Source organism: Pristis pectinata, chromosome 2 (assembly GCF_009764475.1).
Source record: "Pristis pectinata isolate sPriPec2 chromosome 2, sPriPec2.1.pri, whole genome shotgun sequence".
Classification (NCBI taxonomy): domain Eukaryota; kingdom Metazoa; phylum Chordata; class Chondrichthyes; order Rhinopristiformes; family Pristidae; genus Pristis; species Pristis pectinata.
In genome coordinates, this window is record NC_067406.1 from 79,368,472 (window position 1) to 79,390,516 (window position 22,045).

Here is a 22,045-nt window from a genome sequence, read left to right on the forward strand (position 1 = left end):
TACTCTTCTTTGGAAGACCACCTCCCCCGACTAGATCTGTCTCCTCAATATCCACTTCCCTTCGTGAACCCTGCTCGTGGACTGGGGGCATTTTCTTCCAGATCCGGACGTTTATTGAAACAGACCAAAAGGATAGCTAAGTGTGTGAACTCCCTTTAACTTGCATGTTAAGCGATTGAACATTGGGGAAGTCAATTATCCGGATAATGCACCTCTGTTGATCTCCCTCCCCAATGAGTCCTACCCGTTCTGTGTGCGTTACATAACGTTAAAGCACAGATGTCGTTTCATGCAAACTTTGCCCCGTGTTCACAGGAACGTGCAGCGCCCACCCACTGATGCCTCCTCAGCCCTGCCCGATGGCTGGCACTGAACCATCATTTGACTGAACAGTTCTGGCGTTGCACGCAACCGCTCTCCCCTTGCGGCTCCGCTCCTTCCATGAGGGGCTTGACCATCCGCGAGAGCGGTCGGGACAGCGATCGCCCGCAGCCCGCCCTGGGCGCGGGGAACTGCGCTTTCCCCGGGGCTCTGCCAGCCTGGCAACCATGGCGACGGGAGTGAGCTGGGCAGATCATGCTGCCAAATGCAACGGCTCGAAAGCAACTCTCGCGGACCCGGCGCTGCACTACGACCACGATATGCATTTGAAAATGAGTAAGAAGATCGCCCAGTTAACGAAGGTATGATCCGTGGTTGCAAAGGCTGCAAAAGGTACATTGCAAAATTAGAGCGATGCAAGCGCGACCTGCAGACAGGAATAATAACGCAAATGTCCTATTTTATTTGCTATTACGTTGTTTGCACTTATTGTATTGAGTGAGACAAAAAAATCTGGCTTTAAAGCAATATAATAAATGTACAATATTCAACAAATGTCGAAGAGTTTGATACGAGGTTTCTATTCATTCGAGCAAAAAAAATGTTAATTTATTTAATTCCCTGGCAAAGTTTTAGATGATTAATGTTTGTTTCCCGGTAGACCTTTCTTCCTTCAATATCACGTTAGTGGAATGAAAGTTCGCGGATTGTTATTGTTGGCAGCTAACAAAACAAAACCCTCAGAACAAAGCAACAGAAACTTGGTGAACATCATAAGAATACAAATGAAACCCCTCAGGTGCTTTCGTTTATGAAGCGTGTATGACCAGCTTTGTGAGGAGCATTCCTCCTTTCAGTTTTCACCTCGAAAATGTTGAATGTTCCCAGGATTATAAACATGGCCCTGGACTCTACTAATCTTTAAAGCTCCTAGTGCAAGTATATAGTGAAGAGCACAGATCTCAAAGCTATTTTTTTTTGTAGTGATTGTTACAGTCTTTACATTTCTAAGTGAAAATGATAAGCACGGATGGAGCCTACATTAGCCCATACAAGGATTTTCATGGAATTATTCTGGTAAATTGCTTTTATTTCTCGACCTCAGTATGTCATATCTAGATACATTAATGCTATTTATCTGCTGTTATTAAATCATAGGAATAATAATACAAATCTGGTTCATTTTTTCTTATTAAAAACACCACAATTGAACATAATGTAGAACCCCATCACTTTCCAGTTTGAGCATTAGGAAGGAAGTTTCCTGTCTGCATTTGTGTGTTGGAAGTATTTCATTTTACATTCAATATGTTTTGGAAAATAGTTGCTGCTTTCAGTACAAATAACTCCAGTAGAAAAATACTTGTGATGGTTATTGAAGAGTATTTACTGTAAGCTTTGAACTAGACTTAAGCAACACTTTTATAAAAGATAAATAACATGGTCAAGGTTGTGGCAACCTATTTTTTTATTTGCAATAATGTATTTCAGAGGTAGAATATTTTAAACTGCAGCAGGCAGTAACGTACAACCATGTAACTGACTCCATACACCTGCTTTTTTGAAGTTGCAATCCTTAAGACTCATTTAATTTTTAGCACTATATGTTGACATGATACTCCAAATTAAAATAGATTGTTGCTAGGTGAACATGGGCTGAAGGGAGCAACACTTTGGTTGGCATAGACAGTAAATTTAGAATTGTACAAATGCCATTCCTACCTCTCCAAATCCTGATGACACAAGCTTTTCAGAAACATTCCAGGGGAATGTTCTGCTACTTAGTTTTGTGTCTTTACATTACAGTGGTGCATTCCTGTTAATTTTATATACACAATTTAGATCTTTAATCTACAATTTTATAGCAAAAATGAATGACATTTACATTTATCCATAAGTAACAGACTATGTCAATCATCACCTTACCATAAACCATGTGAGCATGAGTCATTAAATTTATTGCTTCCTCATCTTTCACAAAATTCATTGAAGTAGCTTTCCCTTTCTAATTATCCCTGTGTAGAGGAAGTCTTGTCCTTAAAACTCCCTGCAGTTTGCAAAAGGATTTTTTAATCTCCTAATTAAGAGAAACACTTGATGTGCATATGAGTGCTTGGCCATAGCTCTTGCCTGGTATTTTTTTGGATCAATCTCTTTATTGTGGGTAGAAATTCCTAATGTATCTTACAAGCAGGGATTCTCATTATTAGCTCCCTGCTCAGAGCTTTCTGACAAAGTCATGCTCAAGCTGAAGTTGGGACTGTCAGTGAGAAAGTCATCAAACAGTGAAGCGGCAGCAATTTCCTGGTCAGATCCCTTGCAGCAACAAATCAGTAGCTGCATCAGGAACTCATTCAATTACTGCCCTGGGATAAAACATATTTAATAGATCTGTGAACGGTGCATATGTCTAAACAAGATCTGCATTTATTTTACCTTGGTGATAAATTCTCTTGTTTCATAAATAACAATTTCAGTCATGTAGATGATGATGTCAATAAATTTGAAAACCCAGCAAATGTGACAGGTTTAACTTTTGGACAAGCTTTTTTTTGGTAAATCTAAAACTCATTCATTGGACATATGGATGTTTAAATGCTAATCTTCTGAATTAAAATATTAAAGTTGGACTGCAAAAGAATATACAAAAGCAGTGAATGAAAAAGAGCATGTTGTTCATCAGATCTACTATGTCAATAACTCATGACATAAATGGAAGAAAAAAAAACAAATGTTGTCTGGAGTAAGTATGCAATCCAACCTATTATAGACCTCTCCACATTAATTTAATTTCCTGAGCGATGGCTCTGCACATTGTCCTCACAAGCACTGAAAAACCTAATGAAGCAAAACTCCATCCTCTCATATCCAAACTTCAACCCTATTTATAGACAGGTTGCAGTTATTTTATGAGAAGTAGTTCAGTGGCACTGGTGCCATTTTGCATCAATTATTGTAATTTATTCTTATCTTTATAACCTTCAATCCCATTCTCATCTGAATACTAATCTAAGTGTTCTACGGTTTGGAAAGCTTTTGTTGGTTTTGATCTAATCATTTCCATAGAGCCATTATTCTAGTATGACTTTGAACTTGCTGATCTTATTTATATGTGCTTCAGTTTTATGCAGACAAAATAGTTGTTTTCCTTATATATCCATTGTCATTTCAGTGTCATTCAACAATGTAAATGATTTCTATACACAAGATGGTTCTGTGCTTTAGGTAACAATGATCAAAGTGTTTGAAACATGTACCTGATGGTTTTGATAGCTGAATTGTCATGCAAGTGTACAGACCAGTATTAACTGAATGTGCAAATGGTAATTTTGTTGAATGTCAAGGGATCATGGTTAGACTCTCTATTATCAAATTGAGTGGCATGCATGTTACTTGTCACTCAGCCAAAGCCTGAATAATCTCCAGATCTTGCTGCAGGCAGGGCAGATTTCTTCATTCTTTGCACCGTTAATGCAATAATTAATGAAGAATTCCACATCTGATCTTATGAAGGAGGAAAAGTCATTGATGAAGCAGGTGATCATGGTTGGGCTTACGGTACTGTTCGGAGGAACTCCTACACAACAGCTGAGATGTCCTTCAAAAACCACATCCAACTTCCTTTAGACACATGGGAGGTGTCCCCCTGGTTCTTATTGATGTTACTTTTACTAAAGCTTCTTGATGCCATTCTCGCCTTACTTCTTCTACAATGTCTAGAGCCAAGAAGTGAACTCAGACAGAGCACTGGTGAGGAGGTAATGCATACATGCCACTTGATTGCACCATTGATGACCCCTTCCATCACTTTCAGAATTGAGTGATAGGCTGTCTATGTCCAGATTTTTTTCCTAGCTTGTTGTACACAAAACATGCCAAGGCAATTTTACATATTGTTATGTAAATGCTGCAGCTTGGTTTGAATCGCAGTGAGTTCTGGAGCACAGGTCCTCAACACAATTACCTTTGCTGAGTGTGTCTAGTGCCCTCGGCCAAATGGAGTGAATCAAATAATCTGTCTGGCTTTTGTGATACAGTAATTTCAGGAATAAACCACAGTGGATTTCATCCACTGGGCTTCTCTGACAGAAAAAAGTTACAAACATTTCTGTTTTGCCTTTTGCACTCATGATTTGGGCTCTGATATCATCAGGATTGGAATGTTCAGGGACCCTCCTCCTCTTCCTCCCATTTTTGGTTAATTGTCCACCATTCATGATTGGCTGTGGGAAGATGTTCAAAGTTTTAATTCATTGCTTATGGGATTGCTTAGCTCTATACATACCATTCTGCTTCCACGGTTTCTCATGTAGCCTTTTGTCATAGCTTCATCAGGATGGCATATTCTTCTACAGTCTTCATCTAACAGGGTTGTGTAGAGTGGGGGATATTCTGTGCTATGATCTTGTGGTGGAATATAATTCTGCTGCAGTTGACAAACCAAAGCAGCTCATGGATGCACACTTTTAAGTTGCCATATCTCACCTGATTTACAACATAATGTAAGTGTTTCCTCAGCTTTAAGAACCATTGACTTCACAAGGACTGTGCAATGGTCACTCCTACCAATGGCATCATTGGCAGATGGACAGGTAGATTGTTGAAGACTGATGGAGCAGCTTTCTTTGATTTGACTTGCAGTGAGCAGCAGACTAACACACGTGGTTTAATAATACAAAATCAGTTCTTTAAGGTGACATCATAGAACCATAGAACCATACAGCACAAAACAGGCCCTTCGGCCCACCATGTTGTGCCGTCCATCAAACCACCCTCACACTATCTAACCCTTTCCTCCCGCATATCCCTCTATCTCACATTCCTCCATATGCCTATCCAACAAACTCTTGAACCTGTCCAATGTATCTGCCTCCACCACCACCCCAGGCAGTGCATTCCATGCACCAACCACTCTCTGGGTGAAAAACCTCCCCCTGACATCTCCCCTGAACCTCCCCCCCATAACCTTAAAGCCATGCCCTCTTGTCTTGAGCATTGGTGCCCTGGGAAGGAGGCGCTGGCTGTCTACTCTATCTATTCCTCTCAATATTTTATATACCTCTATCATGTCTCCTCTCATCCTCTTCCTTTCCAGTGAATAAAGCCCTAGCACCTTAAGCCTTTGCTCATATTCCATACGGTCTAATCCAGGCAGCATCCTGGTAAATCTCCTCTGCACCCTCTCCAACGCCTCCACATCCTTCCTATAATGCGGTGACCAAAACTGAACACGGTACTCTAAGTGTGGTCTAACTAGAGTTTGGTAAAGCTGCATCATCACTTCACGGCGCTTAAACTCAATCCCACGACTTATGAAAGCTAACATCCCATAGGCCTTCTTAACTGCTGTATCCACCTGTGAGGCAACTTTCAGTGAACTGTGAATATGAACCCCCAGATCCCTCTGCTCCTCTACACTGCCAAGTACCTTGCCATTTACCCTGTACTCTGCCCTGAAGTTTGTCCTTCCAAAGTGTACCATCTCACACTTCTCCGGATTGAACTCTGGACAGAATCACATGCATATGGCAACTATGCAAAATCATGTTCCATCTTAAATATCTTTATTTGTTCTATCAGTACATTGCAAGTGTATCATCAGCAGAACATAATAAAACAGACACATCAAATAATAACATTAAAAAGTTTAATTTACTTACTACATTCTAATCATACTGCCTGTAAAATAGAGATAAATTGAATGATATTGGAATAAAGTCAGGTTAATACTGGAAGATATTTAATCAGAGTTAATCACTTTGCATTCTGGTTTATTTGCCTTCTTGACCTCTGCCAACTGTTTTATCACTGTCGGGATCTACTTACCATAAATCACCTAATAAGTAACATAGACTACAATGGAAGTTGACAGAGAATGTGATTTTTGATTTGTTATGCTCATTATGAGTTATTAGATATAAGATGTAAGTAATTACGTTTTAATTTTAAGATATATATATATGATCAGTAAGATGATTAGATAAACAATGATAATGATACAGTGAGAAATAATGCAGGAAAATACATACAGTTTTTGGAATATGATTCTAGTCTACAAGTTAGTGTTAAAAAGAAGGCAGATGAATGATGAGTAAAAACTGGTTGTCTTTAAAATACAAAGACATGAAGCTTCAGGCTTTTAAGCTATTAACAGGATAAGAGATCTTTAAATGACACGCCAGCCTAAAAAAGTAGGAACTCTGTTGTTCACAGGAGATATTAAGACCTAAAAGATGTAAATTCCTTCTCCTGCCATAAAGTAATTATGTGTGAATGGTAGAAAGGAAAGAACAGGAACTTGAGCCAAATCTGGAATATGTTATCTGAATGCAGAATTAAAGGAATCATAAAAAAGACTGGAAAAAGACACTGGGCGAATTTGCTTAGACATTCTTAGGAAATTCGAGAAGGGTCTGTAGGCCTCACAGGAGTTTTATGAAAGCAGTTAAAATGCAAAGTAAGTAAGCGCTAAAAGCAAAGAAAATTGATAACAACATACCATTTGGCCAAGTATGAATTTTAGGACGTTCTATAAACATTTTATAGTCTGTAGCTTCACAATTATAAGACTAGAAACTGATAAAAATGAGGCAACGTGCCAAAGAACTTAGTTTTAAGGGGTAGAAAAATTGCAGTCTAAAATTATGTCTCTGCCATACAGTAGAGGATTTTCCCACATATGGACCATAATTAGAAGAATCATGGCAGTCAATAAGAAGTAATGGAAAACACTGCACACTCACCAGCCATTGGTTTTGATCTGGTCCAGTAACATGGTACTTATCTGGATTGTGTCTCTGCTCAGCTTAATGCATTTGTTTTGCAGCTATTAGTTTTACTGAATACATTGATTCTAAACTCCTCTAACCAGTTGGTTTGCACGTCAAATCATGTTAAACTTCAACAATCTTTAAGCAATCTTTAAACTGGTCCAGAAGGTTGGTTAGGACATGGAGCTACACTGGTGGAGTGGACTTGCATTTCCACAAGGATGAGGCCAAGTAAATCTCTTCCATGTGCAGATTCTCTCACCACCTGGCACAGACCCAAGGAGGCAGCTCACTCAGTACTTGGCCAGCTTGGCCAGTAGAACTGCTTTAAACAACTGATGGGCAATGAAATTCTATACTACTCTGTGCCCTTCTCAATCATTAGTTCAGCTCTCTAGATTACTGGTTCATTTACATAACTACTGTGCTACTGTGGTGCACTTTAGACTAGAGCAGTCAATTGGCATTGCGTTATCAGTTATTCCATTGTTCAATGGCTACTTACACTGTTAACTAGTAAGTTCTAACTTTCCATGTTGAGTTCCATTTGAGTTTAATATGCAAATATGGCAACCTACAAATAATGGTGAGGTTGAAGGTGAGCTACTGTTTTCATAAGACTAACGAAAGGGTGACATTAGTTGTCCTGCAACTTCTAGCAATTCACAGTTCATTCTTCTTCAGCACATGTACCTGGAAAGTTATCACATTTGATGACATGAACATTATTCAACTGAGCAAAATGACATCAACAAATTCTAGGTTATTAGTCACAGAGCTCTCCCCAAGTATTTAACTTTGTCTGTGAAACGTTCTGCCTAATCCAATTCTGCAAACACTGTATTTTGGAGAATACATTGCCTTTGCAGTTTTATTGCAACCAACTTGTATCATTGACAGAATTTTTTTTAAAGAATATTCGATTTAACCTGCCAAACAGAAACCATCAATACCAACTGTTTTAACATTATTCTCCGAAAAAGATGTTGCCATCTTGATTGTTGTCAATGATCTACAATCCACTTTATTCTTTCTTGCACACAAGAAACGCTTTACCAGAGAAAAGAATAATACATTTCTAGCATTTTCTTTTTCCTGTGAATTTATCATGACAGATACATTTCAACCCAGTAAACCACCCACTGCAGAAAACACCACCTTCCAACCACTGAACAACATTAAAAGTCTAGTCGGAGAACTTGATTTCTCAACCAACACCCAGTGCTACACAGATTAACCGACAGGCCAAATCTACTGTATGGGGAGATCAGCAAGCCTCCTGAGTTACTTCCAAATTTACTAATCAGAAGCTTGGAGACGAGTGATCAATAATCTCACTCACTTCATCCCACAGGAAAGTATTTGTTACTCCTGCCTGATTGTACTGATCTTCCCAAAGAAAGCATTGTCCTGTTTCAATTTTCCCCTAATCATTTTCATCTCAACATTTACTTCCTGTTACCTGCCATCCCCTTTCTTCATCCTCCCAGTTACATCCAATCTCACCACATGATCCCCCAAGTCTCTTACAATGCTTGACCTAAATGCTGCACTTGATTTTGACAGTCTATGTGCCACATCAAGACAATACAGTTTATTGCACATTTTCATAGAATCATAGCATAATATAGAACAAAAGAAGGCCATTCTGTCCAAAATGTCTGTGTTAGCTCTTTGATATTTCATTAATCTCATTCTTTCCCCTATAAATATTTTCCCTTCAAATACTTATACATTTCTCTTTGGAAGTTGTTCTTGAACATTTTTAACCCTACAAATTCAGCAAAACCACAGAACTCAATTTGCACTGAAACTAAACAATATTTGTTAACATTTAGTGGAGTAAGTTTTAATTTGCATTCTGCTATGTGTAGGGCTTTATGTGGCTATCACCTTACATAAACTAATGACAGATCTTGATTATAATTTGAACTTCTTAAAATTGTTTAATAAAACACTGTTATATTTTGTAATGTTACTTGATACCAGCCTTTCTGAATATAAAACTGTCTGTCAGCTGATAGCATTTCTAATTGTTGCAAACACAAGCTTGAAGAACATCTATGGAGTCTTTTTTTAGGAGGGCTCCAATCCATGAATAGGAAAACATGGAGTCTCATATTTACTCCCCAGCCCAGTGAAGTCATAAATCATTTTCCAGCATTGCTTCAACTTTCTTGGCATCGTTGCTATTGATGACTTCAGCCATTTTTTGCCATGGTTTACATACAACTGTCTTGATAGGATTCCTTCCACAATGCATATTCCATTTGTGCATTTAATAGTTTAATGGAATTATCATAAAATCAGGAAGCCATGAGTGACTTTCCTTCCTTAAATGCAAATAAATGAATTACCTTTTTTTTATTTTGAATCCTGCCAGTGTTGTTTAGCACTCTCATTTAAAAATGGTCTGGCAAAAATAGCTCGGCAAAAGAACTCTGATGTAGTTTGTTTGCGCTTCTTTGGTGTTACTGCAAATACTATTATACAGATTAGTCAGAGCAAACAACAGAACATCCTCTATTAAATACAACCATTCTCCAACTAAACAGCATTATCTGGTACAATAGTCTGTCAAGGTCACATTTCGTTGCACACTCTGGTTTCAACGGTACGCTTACTTACTAGAAAATCTAAATCTAAAAACTGCAGATGCTGGAAGTTTGAAATAAAACAAAGAAGTTTGAAATAAAACAAAGATCTTCAATCTGAAACATTAACTGTTTCTTTTTCTACAGTGATGTTGCCTGACCTGCTGAGTTTTCTGCAGCATTTTCAATTTTTCATTTTTATCACACTTGCTCAATATACTGCTTTCTTTTTACAAAGAATATACACATGCAACCCTCTACACTCATTAAATTATACCATAACAACTTTAAATATGAAATTACATTCACTCATTATTTGCAGATGCAAACACAGTTTTACATTTAACCAAACACAAATTTATTCATTTTCTTAGTCTTTTCATCTACAATGCTCTATACTTAGCATCTCTATAATTGCTATATTAACATAATCATTACCATAAATCTGAACACACTGTATACAGTCCACAGTTTGCATAAACACTAACATAAACATGTAATAACCAATTAATAACCACAGCAAATACAATTTGTTGTTGTATTTGGCACACTGCTAAATATCATCAACTCAACTGTATTGATCTCTACTGTGGTTGCCATTAATCTTCTCTGTCTTCCTGCCTCTGTTTTCATATTGTCTTGCATCCTGACTTTTCTTCATCTCTTCCATGTCCTAAACTCTGCTTCTCTCTTTTCCCACTTCACCTTTTTAGCCTCTGCTGTGGATCCATCCACTGGTCCTCCTTTAGATCTTTAGCCTTTACATCCTGGGCTCCAACTCCACGTCTCACAGAAGGAGGCCATTTGGCCATTCGAAGTTGTGTTGGCTCACAAAGCAATCCCATCACCCCATTAATTTTCCCTGTGATATACTCTCCCCATGTTCCCATTAGCTCCTTCAGATTCTATCACTCACCTATGCACTGGAGGAGATCAATCCACCAACCCATGTCTTTGGGATTTTGGAGGAAACCAGAACTTCTGGAGGAAACCCACACAGTCACAGGGGGAGCATGCAAACTCCACGCAAACAGCACTGGAGGTCAGGATGAACCCGGGTCACTGATGTTGTGAGGCAGCAGCTCTAACAGGTGTGGTACGGTACCGCTCCACCAGAACACTGCACCTACAATCTTGCTGTGCTGGGCTGAAGCTCACAAGAGGACCTATGATCCACTGGTTGCATAGAGCTTTATCTTCCATTGCTTAGATCGTGAATGAAACTGCTCAGACCTGTTTTTTTGTTTTTGCTTTTTTTGTGGTCTAGGGATTTTCAGCCTGAAGTTCCCTGAGCAATCAGACATTTGTGACAGGTGAACTGAATGATGAGAATCATGGTTCATGTTGTTTTTAAACTTCCCTTGTTTTTTCCTTGTCTCTCTTGTTTGCACCAGCCTTTGTCCTCAACTGTCTTCACACCCTGGCTTCAGCGTGTTGACTTGTTTCCAGTCCTGAGCCCATGGTCCTCTTTTCAGCACTACCACCATGGAGTCCATGTCCATTTAGGACCAGTCCGATCCATGACCTATGGTTTCCGTCAGCTTCTCTACTCTATTTCCCCAGCTGGTGCTGGTAATGTTCTCTTGTGATCTTTTCTTTGCCTTTGGTGCTCTCCATTGTGTCTTCATCATTGCATCCACATTGGGAATCCACAGCACTCTTGACGAATTGAGGCTGAAGGGGAACTGGCGCAGAACAGGGGTTAGACAGTGTAGATTGTCCATATTGAATGGCAGGGCAAGCTTGAGGAAACAGGTGGATCACACCTACTCCATTCAAGACCAGTACTGTTATGCTGGTGTCTTTACCTGTGTTCTTCAGTCTGAGCTGCTCAGTCTTCAGTGTGAGTATCTCTTTATCAGCATGTTCTTTATTTTGTGTCCCTCAAGGCTGTAGATGATGTACATCAGAGAATAACTGCCTCCACATACTCCAAATCCTCTGGAAGGCAGTTGTACCACTTGATGCAAGGAAACTTTGTCAGCAGCCTTTAAAACATGGACTGCCATTATTAGTGACAATCAAATTCATTCCCACTGTTAACTTCCTCCTTCCAGGCTGAACTAGGAATCCTCTGTTGGATCAGTTAGTCTATTGCCCAGAGCTGTATCAATAGGTTACATAGATCAGTAAGGTCATACTTCTCTCTCTTTTTCTCATTGAATAATAACTGATGCTCTAATCAGCTCTTGAATGTCACCACGCTGTTGCGTTCCCAAATTATACTGATGGCATCATTTGGCTATTGAAAATCCAGTTCCTCCTCTTAATCTCAAACTATTACATGCTACACCTTATCTTTGTACTGTAAATTTCATCAGTACTACCTCACTGGTGAAAACTAGCAAACTGCATCTTCCAGATCCTGTATAACTATGTTGGTGTTTGAGTGATAAACCAATAGGAAGCTTGTAGTTGTTGTTCTCTTCCAAACTGGATGATTACTTCTGCAGCACCACAGATAAGAAATACTAAATGCGAGACACATCTTCAGAATGTGCCAAGTGAAGGAGCATCCAACGGCCTTGAAACTATATTGCACATTTTGTGTGTGGTATGTTCAAGTTCTATCAAAGACCCAATTGTGTTTAGTGATCAGGACCAGAGCTCACCATAGCATACTTCCAGATTTTTGTTCTGCCTTCTTCATGCATCTATCATGCATATATGTACAAAGGATGCCAGTAATCTGCAGTGGCAGCAAATGATGTGCAACACCTTTGCCTGACATTATTTGCTGTGTGTATTACAGGCCTGCAAATTGCGTGGTTCTCAGTGGAGGGTGAGGCTAGCTTTGGCATTAAAGGGGGACCAAACCTTATCTTGGTCCACTGCTGGAGAGAGCAAGGCCTCCATCTTTTTACAGAAAATTTCTCCACTGCCAAGTTATTTCTCACAATACTGGCACAAGCCCACACACCTAGCTCCCCCCCACCTCACACTATTGACCACCACATTATTGTGACATTCTCAGATGCAACACAATCTGGAACCCAGTTTGCTTCTTTACAAGTGAGACAAAGTGGAAAATAATAGCAGTTTGGTAATAATTTTAAGTTTGGGCAAGGTCTTTGATTTCATCTTTCTCTGTTTCTATGGTGTTATTTTCAATATCTCTACTATTCCCCTAGGAGCTGGCACTTTCTATTCCCTCCTCCACTTCAGGCTGTTTCTTTGATGTGGCATCTTTTCATGGAAGGACATAGGTATGCTTGACATGTTGAAGAAGGACATACATAATGAAAAACATATGCAAATTCTTAGTCTACCCTGGGCATGAGTAAGTGGCCCTACCTCATGCAGTTCAATTATGAGTGATTTATGTGCATGTCTTTGAAGAGGTGAGTATGCCCAAACTTCCATTTGTAAGATATATTTTGAATGCATGCACCACTAAAGTATGGATCTGGGTAGGGAGCAATGAGAGTATTGTAGGGTTGTGTGAGGATTTGGCATTTGTGAACAGAGCAAGTGAGGCAAGTCAACAAGTACTACTTTGTATAAAGCAGTCTTGGACCATCTGATGAATGATACTGTTTACTAACCTTAATTTGACACACTCTTAGAGATGTTGCTGTCTTTGTTTCTGTACCTGTAGTATTTGGGGTAATTTTTTTATCCCTGGTAGCTTGTGCTAAAAAGCAGTGTATTTGGGGGCTGGGCATTCCTATTCCTACTTCTAATACTCCTCCTCCATGAATCCACTCTGTTCCTTCAAGGGAACCACATTTTGAAAGCAGAGTAAACATGCAACCTCTACCATATTGCATGTTTAGTATGAGCAACAAGGCATGAATTTCTTTCCATCCAGCTGCAAGCTCTGCATTGGTGACCTTAGGGGACAATGTCCCAGAGCATTTAACAGTGCAATCCATCTCTTGAACCAACGCCTCCATTTCATGAACCACTAAACAGTCATTCAGGTGCTGTGGCTCTATTACTAGCTTTGTTTCTTGCCTCCATATTTAGTTTAATATACACGAGTTTTGCTATACCCAATCATAAGACCATAAGACATAGGAGCAGAATTAGACTGTTCAGCCCATCAAGTCCGCTCCACCATTCAATCATGGCTGATTATTTTTTCAACCCCATTTTCCCACCTTCTTCCCATAACCCTTAACCCCCTTACCAATCAAGAACCTCTCAGTCTCTGCCTTAAATGCGCCCAATGACTTGGCCTCCACAACCCTCTGTGTCAACGAATTCCACAGATTCACCACCCTTTGACTGAAGAAATTCCTCCTCATTTCAGTTTTAAAGGGATGTTCATTTATTCTGAGGCTGTGCCCTAGGATCCTAAACTTTCCTGCTAATGGAAACATCCTCTCCACGTCCACTCTATCCAGGCATTTCAGTATCCAAAAGGTTTCAATGAGATCCCCTCTCATCCTTCTGAACTCCACCAAGTACAGGCCCAGAGACATCAAATGTTCCTCATATGTTAAGCCTTTCATTCCTGGGATCATTCTTGCGAACCTCCTCTGGACCCCCTCCAGGGCCAGCACACCCTTCCTTAGATACGGGGCCCAAAATTGCTCAGAATACTCCAAATGTGGTCTGACCAACGCCTTATAAAGCCTCAGCATTACATCCTTGCTTTTATGTTCAAGTCCTCTCGAAATGAATGCTAACATTGAATTTACCTTCCTTACAACCAACTCAACCTGCAAGTTAACCTTAAGGGAATCCTGAACTAGGACTCCCAAGTTTCTTTGCACATCCAATTTCTGAATTCTCTCCCCATTTAGAAAATAGTCTACACCTTTATTCTTCCTACCAAAGTGCATGACTGTACACTTCCCTATGCTGTATTCCACCTGCCACTTCTTTGCCCCTCTCCCAACCTGTCTAAGTCCTTCTGCAGCTTCCCTGCCTCTGTGACACTACCCGTTCCTCCACCTATCTTGGTATCGTCTGCAAATTTGGCCACAATGTCATCAGTTCCTTTAACCAGATCATTAATACACAAAGTGAAAAGCTGCAGTCCCAACACTGACCCCTGCGGCATGCCACTAGTCACCGGCAGCCATCCTGAAAAGGATCCCTTTATCCCCATTATCTGACTTCTGCCAGTCAGCCAATCTTCTATTCATGCTAGTACCTTGCCTCTAACACCTTGGGCTCTTATCTTGTTTAGCAGTCTCGTGTGCGGCACTTTGTCAAAGGCCTTCTGAATCTTTAGTGTAAAATAATTTTGTTACTAAATATGGGCTGCTTGCCTTTAACTGTCCATAGCCTTTAACTCTGACAAGTGGCTCTTTTAAGGCATGATAGTAGTTATAATTTCCTGCTGTCCTATTACACTGGTGAGCTTTATCTTGCAAGTTAATCAAAGCTGAGAATTTGTATTGAAGATGACTGATCCTAAATGGCTGGTGGAGATGGTCCTTCTGAATTTACTAATGATTTTACTGTATCTAAACAGGTTTTCATAGACTATATTAGCTGTTTTCAAAGTTATAAGGTCAACAAAGTTTGCTGTAGTTTAGCAGGCAATCCATCTTCAGGACAGTCATACAAATTCATCAGTTCAGCCATGTCAATGTAATATCCAATACATTTGAATAAATGCAGCACTTCTGGACAGTTTTATTCCTGGATCGTCAAATCAATGCATGACCGCTCTTGTCTAAACTGTAAATTAAATGTTTCGGAGATGTTCCTTAAACATGTTTCAAACCTGTCTGATCCCTTGTATATGTCCACAGCCTGTTTTAGCACAATCTAACACTTAGACAGTAAGTTACAAAGTTTTGCTCTGAGGTACTCACAAATTTTAGATGAATCCATTTACAGTCACATTGTTATGTTGATTCTTGCTCTGGCCTCACACTCAGTGGCAAACACTGAATCACACCTGCTTAGATGAAGTTAAAGTGTGTACTTTCTGTCCTTTATGAATGCAGTTATGAAAAGTGTATTAAAAATAGATTATAAGAACATAAGCAACAGGAGCTTGCTCAGTGACTCAATATGATTATGGTTGATCCAGTCTTGACCTCAACCGCTCCCTATATTCTTTGGCTCCATTGTATACTTTCAACAACTCCAGCTCCACAGCTTTCTGTGGTAGAGAATTCCAAAGATTTACCATGCTCTGAGAGAACTTCTCATCTCCATCTTAAAGGGGCAACCACTTATTCTGAAACTATGCCTCCTAGTTGTAGGTGTCCCCACTAGGGAAAATAACCTCTCAACCCCCTCTGAATTCCTTATGTTGCACCAAGATCACCTAAACTCCATTTAGTAGAGGCCTCACCTGCTCATTGTTTTTTCATATGTCAACCCTCTCATCCAAGGAATCAATCTGGTAAAACTCCTGTGCACTGCCTCTAATACAAGTATATGTTTCCTTAAATGTCGATACCAAAACTGTACACAGTATTTCAAGTGTGGTCTCATCAGCACCCTGTAAAGATGCATCAAAACCTCTCGACTTTTCTACTCCATACCCCTCACAATGAAGGCCAACATTCTATTAGTCTTCCTACTTATGTGTTATACCTGCATGTCAACCCTTTGTGTTTCATGCACTGGAACCTGCAGATCCCTTTGTACCCCAATGTCTTATAATCTCACTCCATGCAAATAATAATTTGCTTTTTCATTTTTCCTTCTGAAGTAGTTAACCTCACTTTTTCCTACATTATACTTCATCTGCCAACCTACTATTATCCTTTGCAGGCTTTGGCATCCCCCTCACAACTTGCTACCTGCTATCTTTGTATCATCAGCAAATCTGACTCACCCGACTCAGTCCTTTCCTCCAAGCCATTAATATAGTTTGTAGATCATTGAGGCCCCAGCTATAACCTCTGTGACATCCACAAGTTACTTCCTGCCACCCTGAAAAAGGTCCATTTGTCCCAGCTTTTTGTTTTCTGTTAGTCAACCCCCTATCCATGCCAATACATTACCCCCAATCTTGTGCCCTCTTTTGAAGTAACCTTTTATGTAGCACCTCATCAAATGCATTCTGGAAATCCAAACGCACAGTGTCTACTGATTTCCCATTATCCACTCTATATGTAACATCCTCAAAGAACACTAGCAAATTTGTTAATCTTTCCCTTTCATAAAACCATGTTGACTCTGCTTAATTGTCTTATGATTTTCTAAATGTCTTGTTATTGTGGATTTCAGCATTTTCTCCATGACAGATGTTAGGCCAACTTGTCTTTCCTGAATACTGGCCTCTAATTTGAAGTTTTCTAATCCCCATGAACCTCCAAAGACTAAGGGAATCTTGGTAGATTACAGTCAACCCATCCACTATCTCCATAGGACCCTGGGATGCAACCCTTCGTGTTCAGGAGTCTTTAGCACCATTAGTTTACTGGTACTTTTTCACTACTGATTGAGGTTGTTTTTCATTCTCCCCTCCCAATAGCCCCTTTGCTTAATCCAATATTTCTTGCTGAAATGTTGTGATAATAGATAGTCTATGTCATCCTTCTCTGATATTTATAATACAAAGAGTAGTGTGCAGGATAAAATCTTTTCTGTAAACATCTTTGTCAGAAAGCATAATTTATTAAGTACCATTGGAAAAAAATAGCTCCCCTGATATCCCTTCCTCTCACATTATTTACAAGATCGAATTTTGGCAATTCCCATTCAAATTTAGACAGAGACACAGAAATATGTCTTGGCACATCAAATTTACTATTGAGAATCTGTTATTTTCTGCTTAGAAATGATTGCATTAGATTCACAGGAATGTCAGTTTTGAACTGTAGCCAGTCCAAACAAAAAGCATTTGAGAAAGGAGGCAGGAACCTTTATGAACTAAGTGGTAAGGAAAGGACTGTCTCTTGATTGGAGAGACGAGAACAGGGGCTAAGAATTAGTGTGGGGGAGAGAAAAAATATGCATCATATTGGGAACTAGACAAAAATAATTTTTGTGAACTGGAAGTGTTGGGGGGTAACTGTTGGCCTAGTGATCTGGAGATCATGGAAGTGTGTTTCTGAGAAGATATGGGAATCACCTCTGGGCTGGCTTTTAGGAAAATATTGTTTTTTTGTTTGTTATATCAAACATGTGTGAACTCAAATGTTATTTATTTTTTCTCTATGTTTAAAAGTTGTGGAGGAAAAGTAAGTTTAATATGAACTAAAACACACATAGGAAGGAATTCATCTTTGGTCTCCAGTCAGTACTGTCAATAGAATCAAATATCTGGAGATAAGTGCAGCATGCATTCATGCATGAGTTAATGCTAGCAACCAAAGAATAATTCCTCTCTTACAAACTTTAATATAAAAATCCAATATCTTTCTAGGTGGGGGCAACATTCTGCTGGATTATCCTGGAAATGCAATGTGGGATTAGTGACAAGCAGCACTTTGGAAAGATTGTGCATAATTTTAAAACTGATATGTGTAGACCTGTGTGTGTCCCCTGCTACGTTTTCAACTGGTTAGCCACAAGATCTGAAAGCTGTGCATTGTTTAGGTCATTTTGGCCACCCCTCCATTCAGTTAGAGATCAGACTGTTTTTCATTATTTATGATTTTAGTTTGGCACAAAAGTTTTCATGAACAGCAATGAGATAGTTAAAGATGGATATTACAATGTGCAGATAAAATGCCTTCAGATCAGCCATTATCAGCCATTTCTTAAAAAAAACAACTGCATGAAGCCTCTGTCCTTGCAAACTCCCTTCCCTCTCCAAAGTCCTTGAATATATTGCTGCCTTCCAAATCTGTGACCCTTCTTTTTACAGATTTGGAAGGCAGCAGTATGTTCAAGAACTTTGTTTGAATCTTGCCAGTCAGTTTTCCATCCCTGCGATGACACTTTTCAGAGTGACGAATGACATTGTGGCTGTGACTTGGTAAATTATTCCTCTTCATCCTTTTCAACCAGTCTGCAACTTCTGACACAGCTGAAGGCACCACCCTTCTCCAATGTCTCCTTTAACTGACTTGATTCCATTTTTGTCTGTCCAGACACCTGTAATTGCTTCTCTTGCTGCTCCCTGCAATTCGCTCTTGTATGCCCTAAATATCCATCCTTAGTCTTTCTATTTCTCATCAACATGCTGCCTCTTGACAATATCGTTCATGAACATGACACCAGTAGATAAAAAAGTCACACACATAAAGATACAACTTTTTTCATTGCTATCAGTCAAATTCCATGTGAAATTTAATAAATGATTAAACCAATTGAACTATATTTTTCTTTGCTAAATATCTCATCAACAGTACTTAGCTTTATTGAAGTCTACCTCCACATTTTCATAATTGTCCAATCCTGTGGAGTAGGGATCGACAATAATGCTGGCATTCTCAGTAATGCCCCCATTCCTGTGAATCAGTATATATTAAAACACTGCCTTTTGAACACCTGAATAGTTTGGGAAAAGTACAAATTATATACCTGTACATTTTGCAAGTCATGTGTTGTTACATGTTAGAATATGTTTGTGAACGGTGGCACTTTAGCATTAGAATTGATTCTAATATCAAATCCAAAATTAACTTCAGTCCATCGGATCTAAGTAGGTGGAGTAATGCGCTTGTTTTCAGATGTGTTATTGTCAAGGATTGGGCTGGTGCTGTTAAAGTACTTTGTATAATGTAACACATCCATTAGCTTCTCTAGTGCCTGTTAAAATGGAGGGCTGTCAGGAAGCTTTTCTGACAAGGCAGACATTTTTGGAATCTGCATACTGTTGTAACAAAAAATATATGATTGCTTCTTGCAACCACTTCCAGTTACTCACTTCTGTTTTTTTCCATCATTATATACAGTATAAGCAATGTTTTTCAATATTGGTTGAGAGAAGGGCAGGACTGGCAGCTCAACATTCGAGGGTGTAGCTGTTTCAGAAGTGACAGAGGGGGATGTAAAAGAGGTAGGGGAGTTGCATTATTGATGAGGGAGAATGCCACAGCTGCACTAAGAGAGGGCATAGAGGACATCTTGGAGGGTTCATCCAGCGAGGCCACGTGGGTAGAACTCAGGAATTAAAAAAGTGCTGTCACTATGATGGGGATATTCTATAGGCCTCCCTATAGCCACCAGGAGTTAGGGGAACAGATGTGCAGGCAGATCAGTTCAAGATATAAAAACAACAGGGTTATTGTGGTGGGTAATTTTAACATCCCCAATATTGACTGGGACTCCCTTAGTGCTGGGTGCATCCAGGAAGATATCTTGAAACAATACGTAGATAATCCAACTAGGGATGGGGCTGTATTGGATTTTAATTTGGGGAATGAGTTTTGCCAGGTGATTGAAGTTTCAGTGGGGGAGCATTTTGGCAACTATGACTATAATTCCTTAAGTTTTAAATAGTTGTGGATAAGGGTAAGACTGGTCCTCAGGTGAAGTCCTAAATTAGGGGTAGGCTGATTATAACAGTATTAAGCAAGAACAGGAGAAAGTATATTGTGGGTGACTGTTTGAGGATAAATCCACAGCTGACATGTGGGAGTCTTGTAAAGGCCAGTTGTTTGGAGTTCAGGACCAGCATACTCCTTTGAGGATTAAAGATAAGGGTGGCAAGACTTGGGACATTGGATGATGAGAGATATTGTAAGTTTAGTCAAAAATAAAACAGATGCATATGTAAGGTTTAGAAAATTGAAATCAAATTCAGCCCTTGAGGAATATAAAGGAAACAGGAAAGAACTTAAACAAGAAATTAGGAGGGCTAAAAAGAGCCATGAAATGTCCTTGGCAAGTAGGATTAAGGAGAATCCCAAAACAGTTTTTACATATATTAGGAGCGGGAGAATAGCAAGGGAAAGAGAAACAAAGGACTGCAGATGCTGGAATCTAGATGTAAAAACAACAAGATGCTGGAGGAACTCAGCAGGTTAGGCAGCATTCGTAGAGAAAAGCAGATGGTCAATGTTTCGGGTCAGGACCCTTCTTCAGGACTGAAGATAGGAAAAGGGAAGCCCATAATATAGGGGGGAAAGCAGAGCAGTGATAGGTGGACAAAAGAGGGGAGGTGGGGTGGGCACAAGGTGATGATAGGTAGGTGCAGGTAAGAGATAGTGACAGGCAGGTGTGGGGGAGGAGGGGAGAGCAGATCCATTGGGGGATGGGTCAAAGGTAAGGATGTAAAAAGAGGAGTAGAATAAAGAGAGTTGGGCTAGGAAATGGAAGAAAAGAAGAGGCATAGTTGGGTGTGGGTGTGGTGGGGGGGGAGGGAAGAGCAGATCCACAGGGGGATGGGTCAAAGGTAAGGAGGCAGGTGACGGGGGGGGAGGGGAGGAGAAGAAAAGGAGAGAAGAGAAAAAAATGGCAGAGAAATAAGAGAGATAGGCTAGGAAAGGGAAGAAAAGAAGAGGCAAGGTGGGGGGGGGGCGTGGGTTTGGTTTACTTAAAGTGGGAGAATTTGATGTTCATGCCATTAGGCTGTAAGGTCCCAAGATGGAAAATGAGGTGTTATTCCTCCAGTTTGCATTTGAACTTCTCCTGGCAGTGGAGGAGGCTGAGGACTGACATATCAGTGATGGAGTGGGAGAGGGAGTTGAAGTGACTGGCAATGGGGAGGTGCAGATCGCTATCACAGATGGAGCGCAGATGTTCTGTGGAACGGTCACCTGGTCTGCGTTGGTCTCGCCAGTGTAGGGGAGGCCACACTTGGAGCACCCAATGCTATAGATGATATTAGGGGAGATGCAGGTGAATCTCTGTCTCACCTGAAAGGACGGTTTGGGTCCCTGGATGGAGGTGATGGAGGTGGTGTAGGGGCAGGTGTTGCACATATGGTGGGGGCAGTGGAAAGTTCCTGGGGTGGAAGTGGGTGAGGTGGGGAGGGAGGAGTGAACTAGGGAGTCGCGAAGAGAGCGGTCCCTACAAATGGTTGAAAGGGGTGTGAAGATGGCGGAGGTGGCGGAGAATGATGTGTTAGATACGTAGGCTGGTGGGATGAAATGTGAGGACAAGGGGGACCCTATCCCTGCTGGGTCTGGGAGGGGTGGGGGTGAGAGCAGAGGTGCAGGTGCGAGCTCTCTCGACCACAATAGGGGGGAAACCACAGCTGGTAAAGAAGTTGGAGTAAAAAGCCTCATTATGGGTGCAGATGTGGCAGAGGCAGAGAAAGTGAGAGAAGACGATAGCATCCTTGCAAGAGACAGGCTGAGAGGAGCTGTAATCAAGGTAGCTGTGAGCGTCAGTGGGTTTGTAGAAGATGTTGGTGGATAAAGAATCTCCTGGGATGGAGATGGAGAGATCAAGAAAGAAGAGAAAGGTATCAAAGATAGTCCAAGTGAATTGAAGAGCCGGGTGAAAATTAGTGGTGAAATTTATGAAACTATCGAGTCCCACACGGATGCAAGAGGTGGCACCAATGCAGTCATCGATATAGCGGAGCAAGAGCTGAGGAGTGGG

The 22,045-nt window shown here is 40.3% G+C and overlaps 1 protein-coding gene across 1 annotated transcript in view; it reads left to right on the top strand.

Moving 5' to 3' along the window:
* Positions 1 to 548: 548 nt before the first annotated feature.
* LOC127583975 (protein FAM184B-like) overlaps positions 549 to 22,045 on the top strand; it is a 158,878-nt gene continuing 137,381 nt past the window's right edge. Inside the window, exon 1 of the mRNA XM_052040449.1 lies at positions 549 to 683. Coding sequence (XP_051896409.1) covers positions 549 to 683 — 135 coding nt within the window. The remainder of the gene's footprint in view (positions 684 to 22,045) is intronic.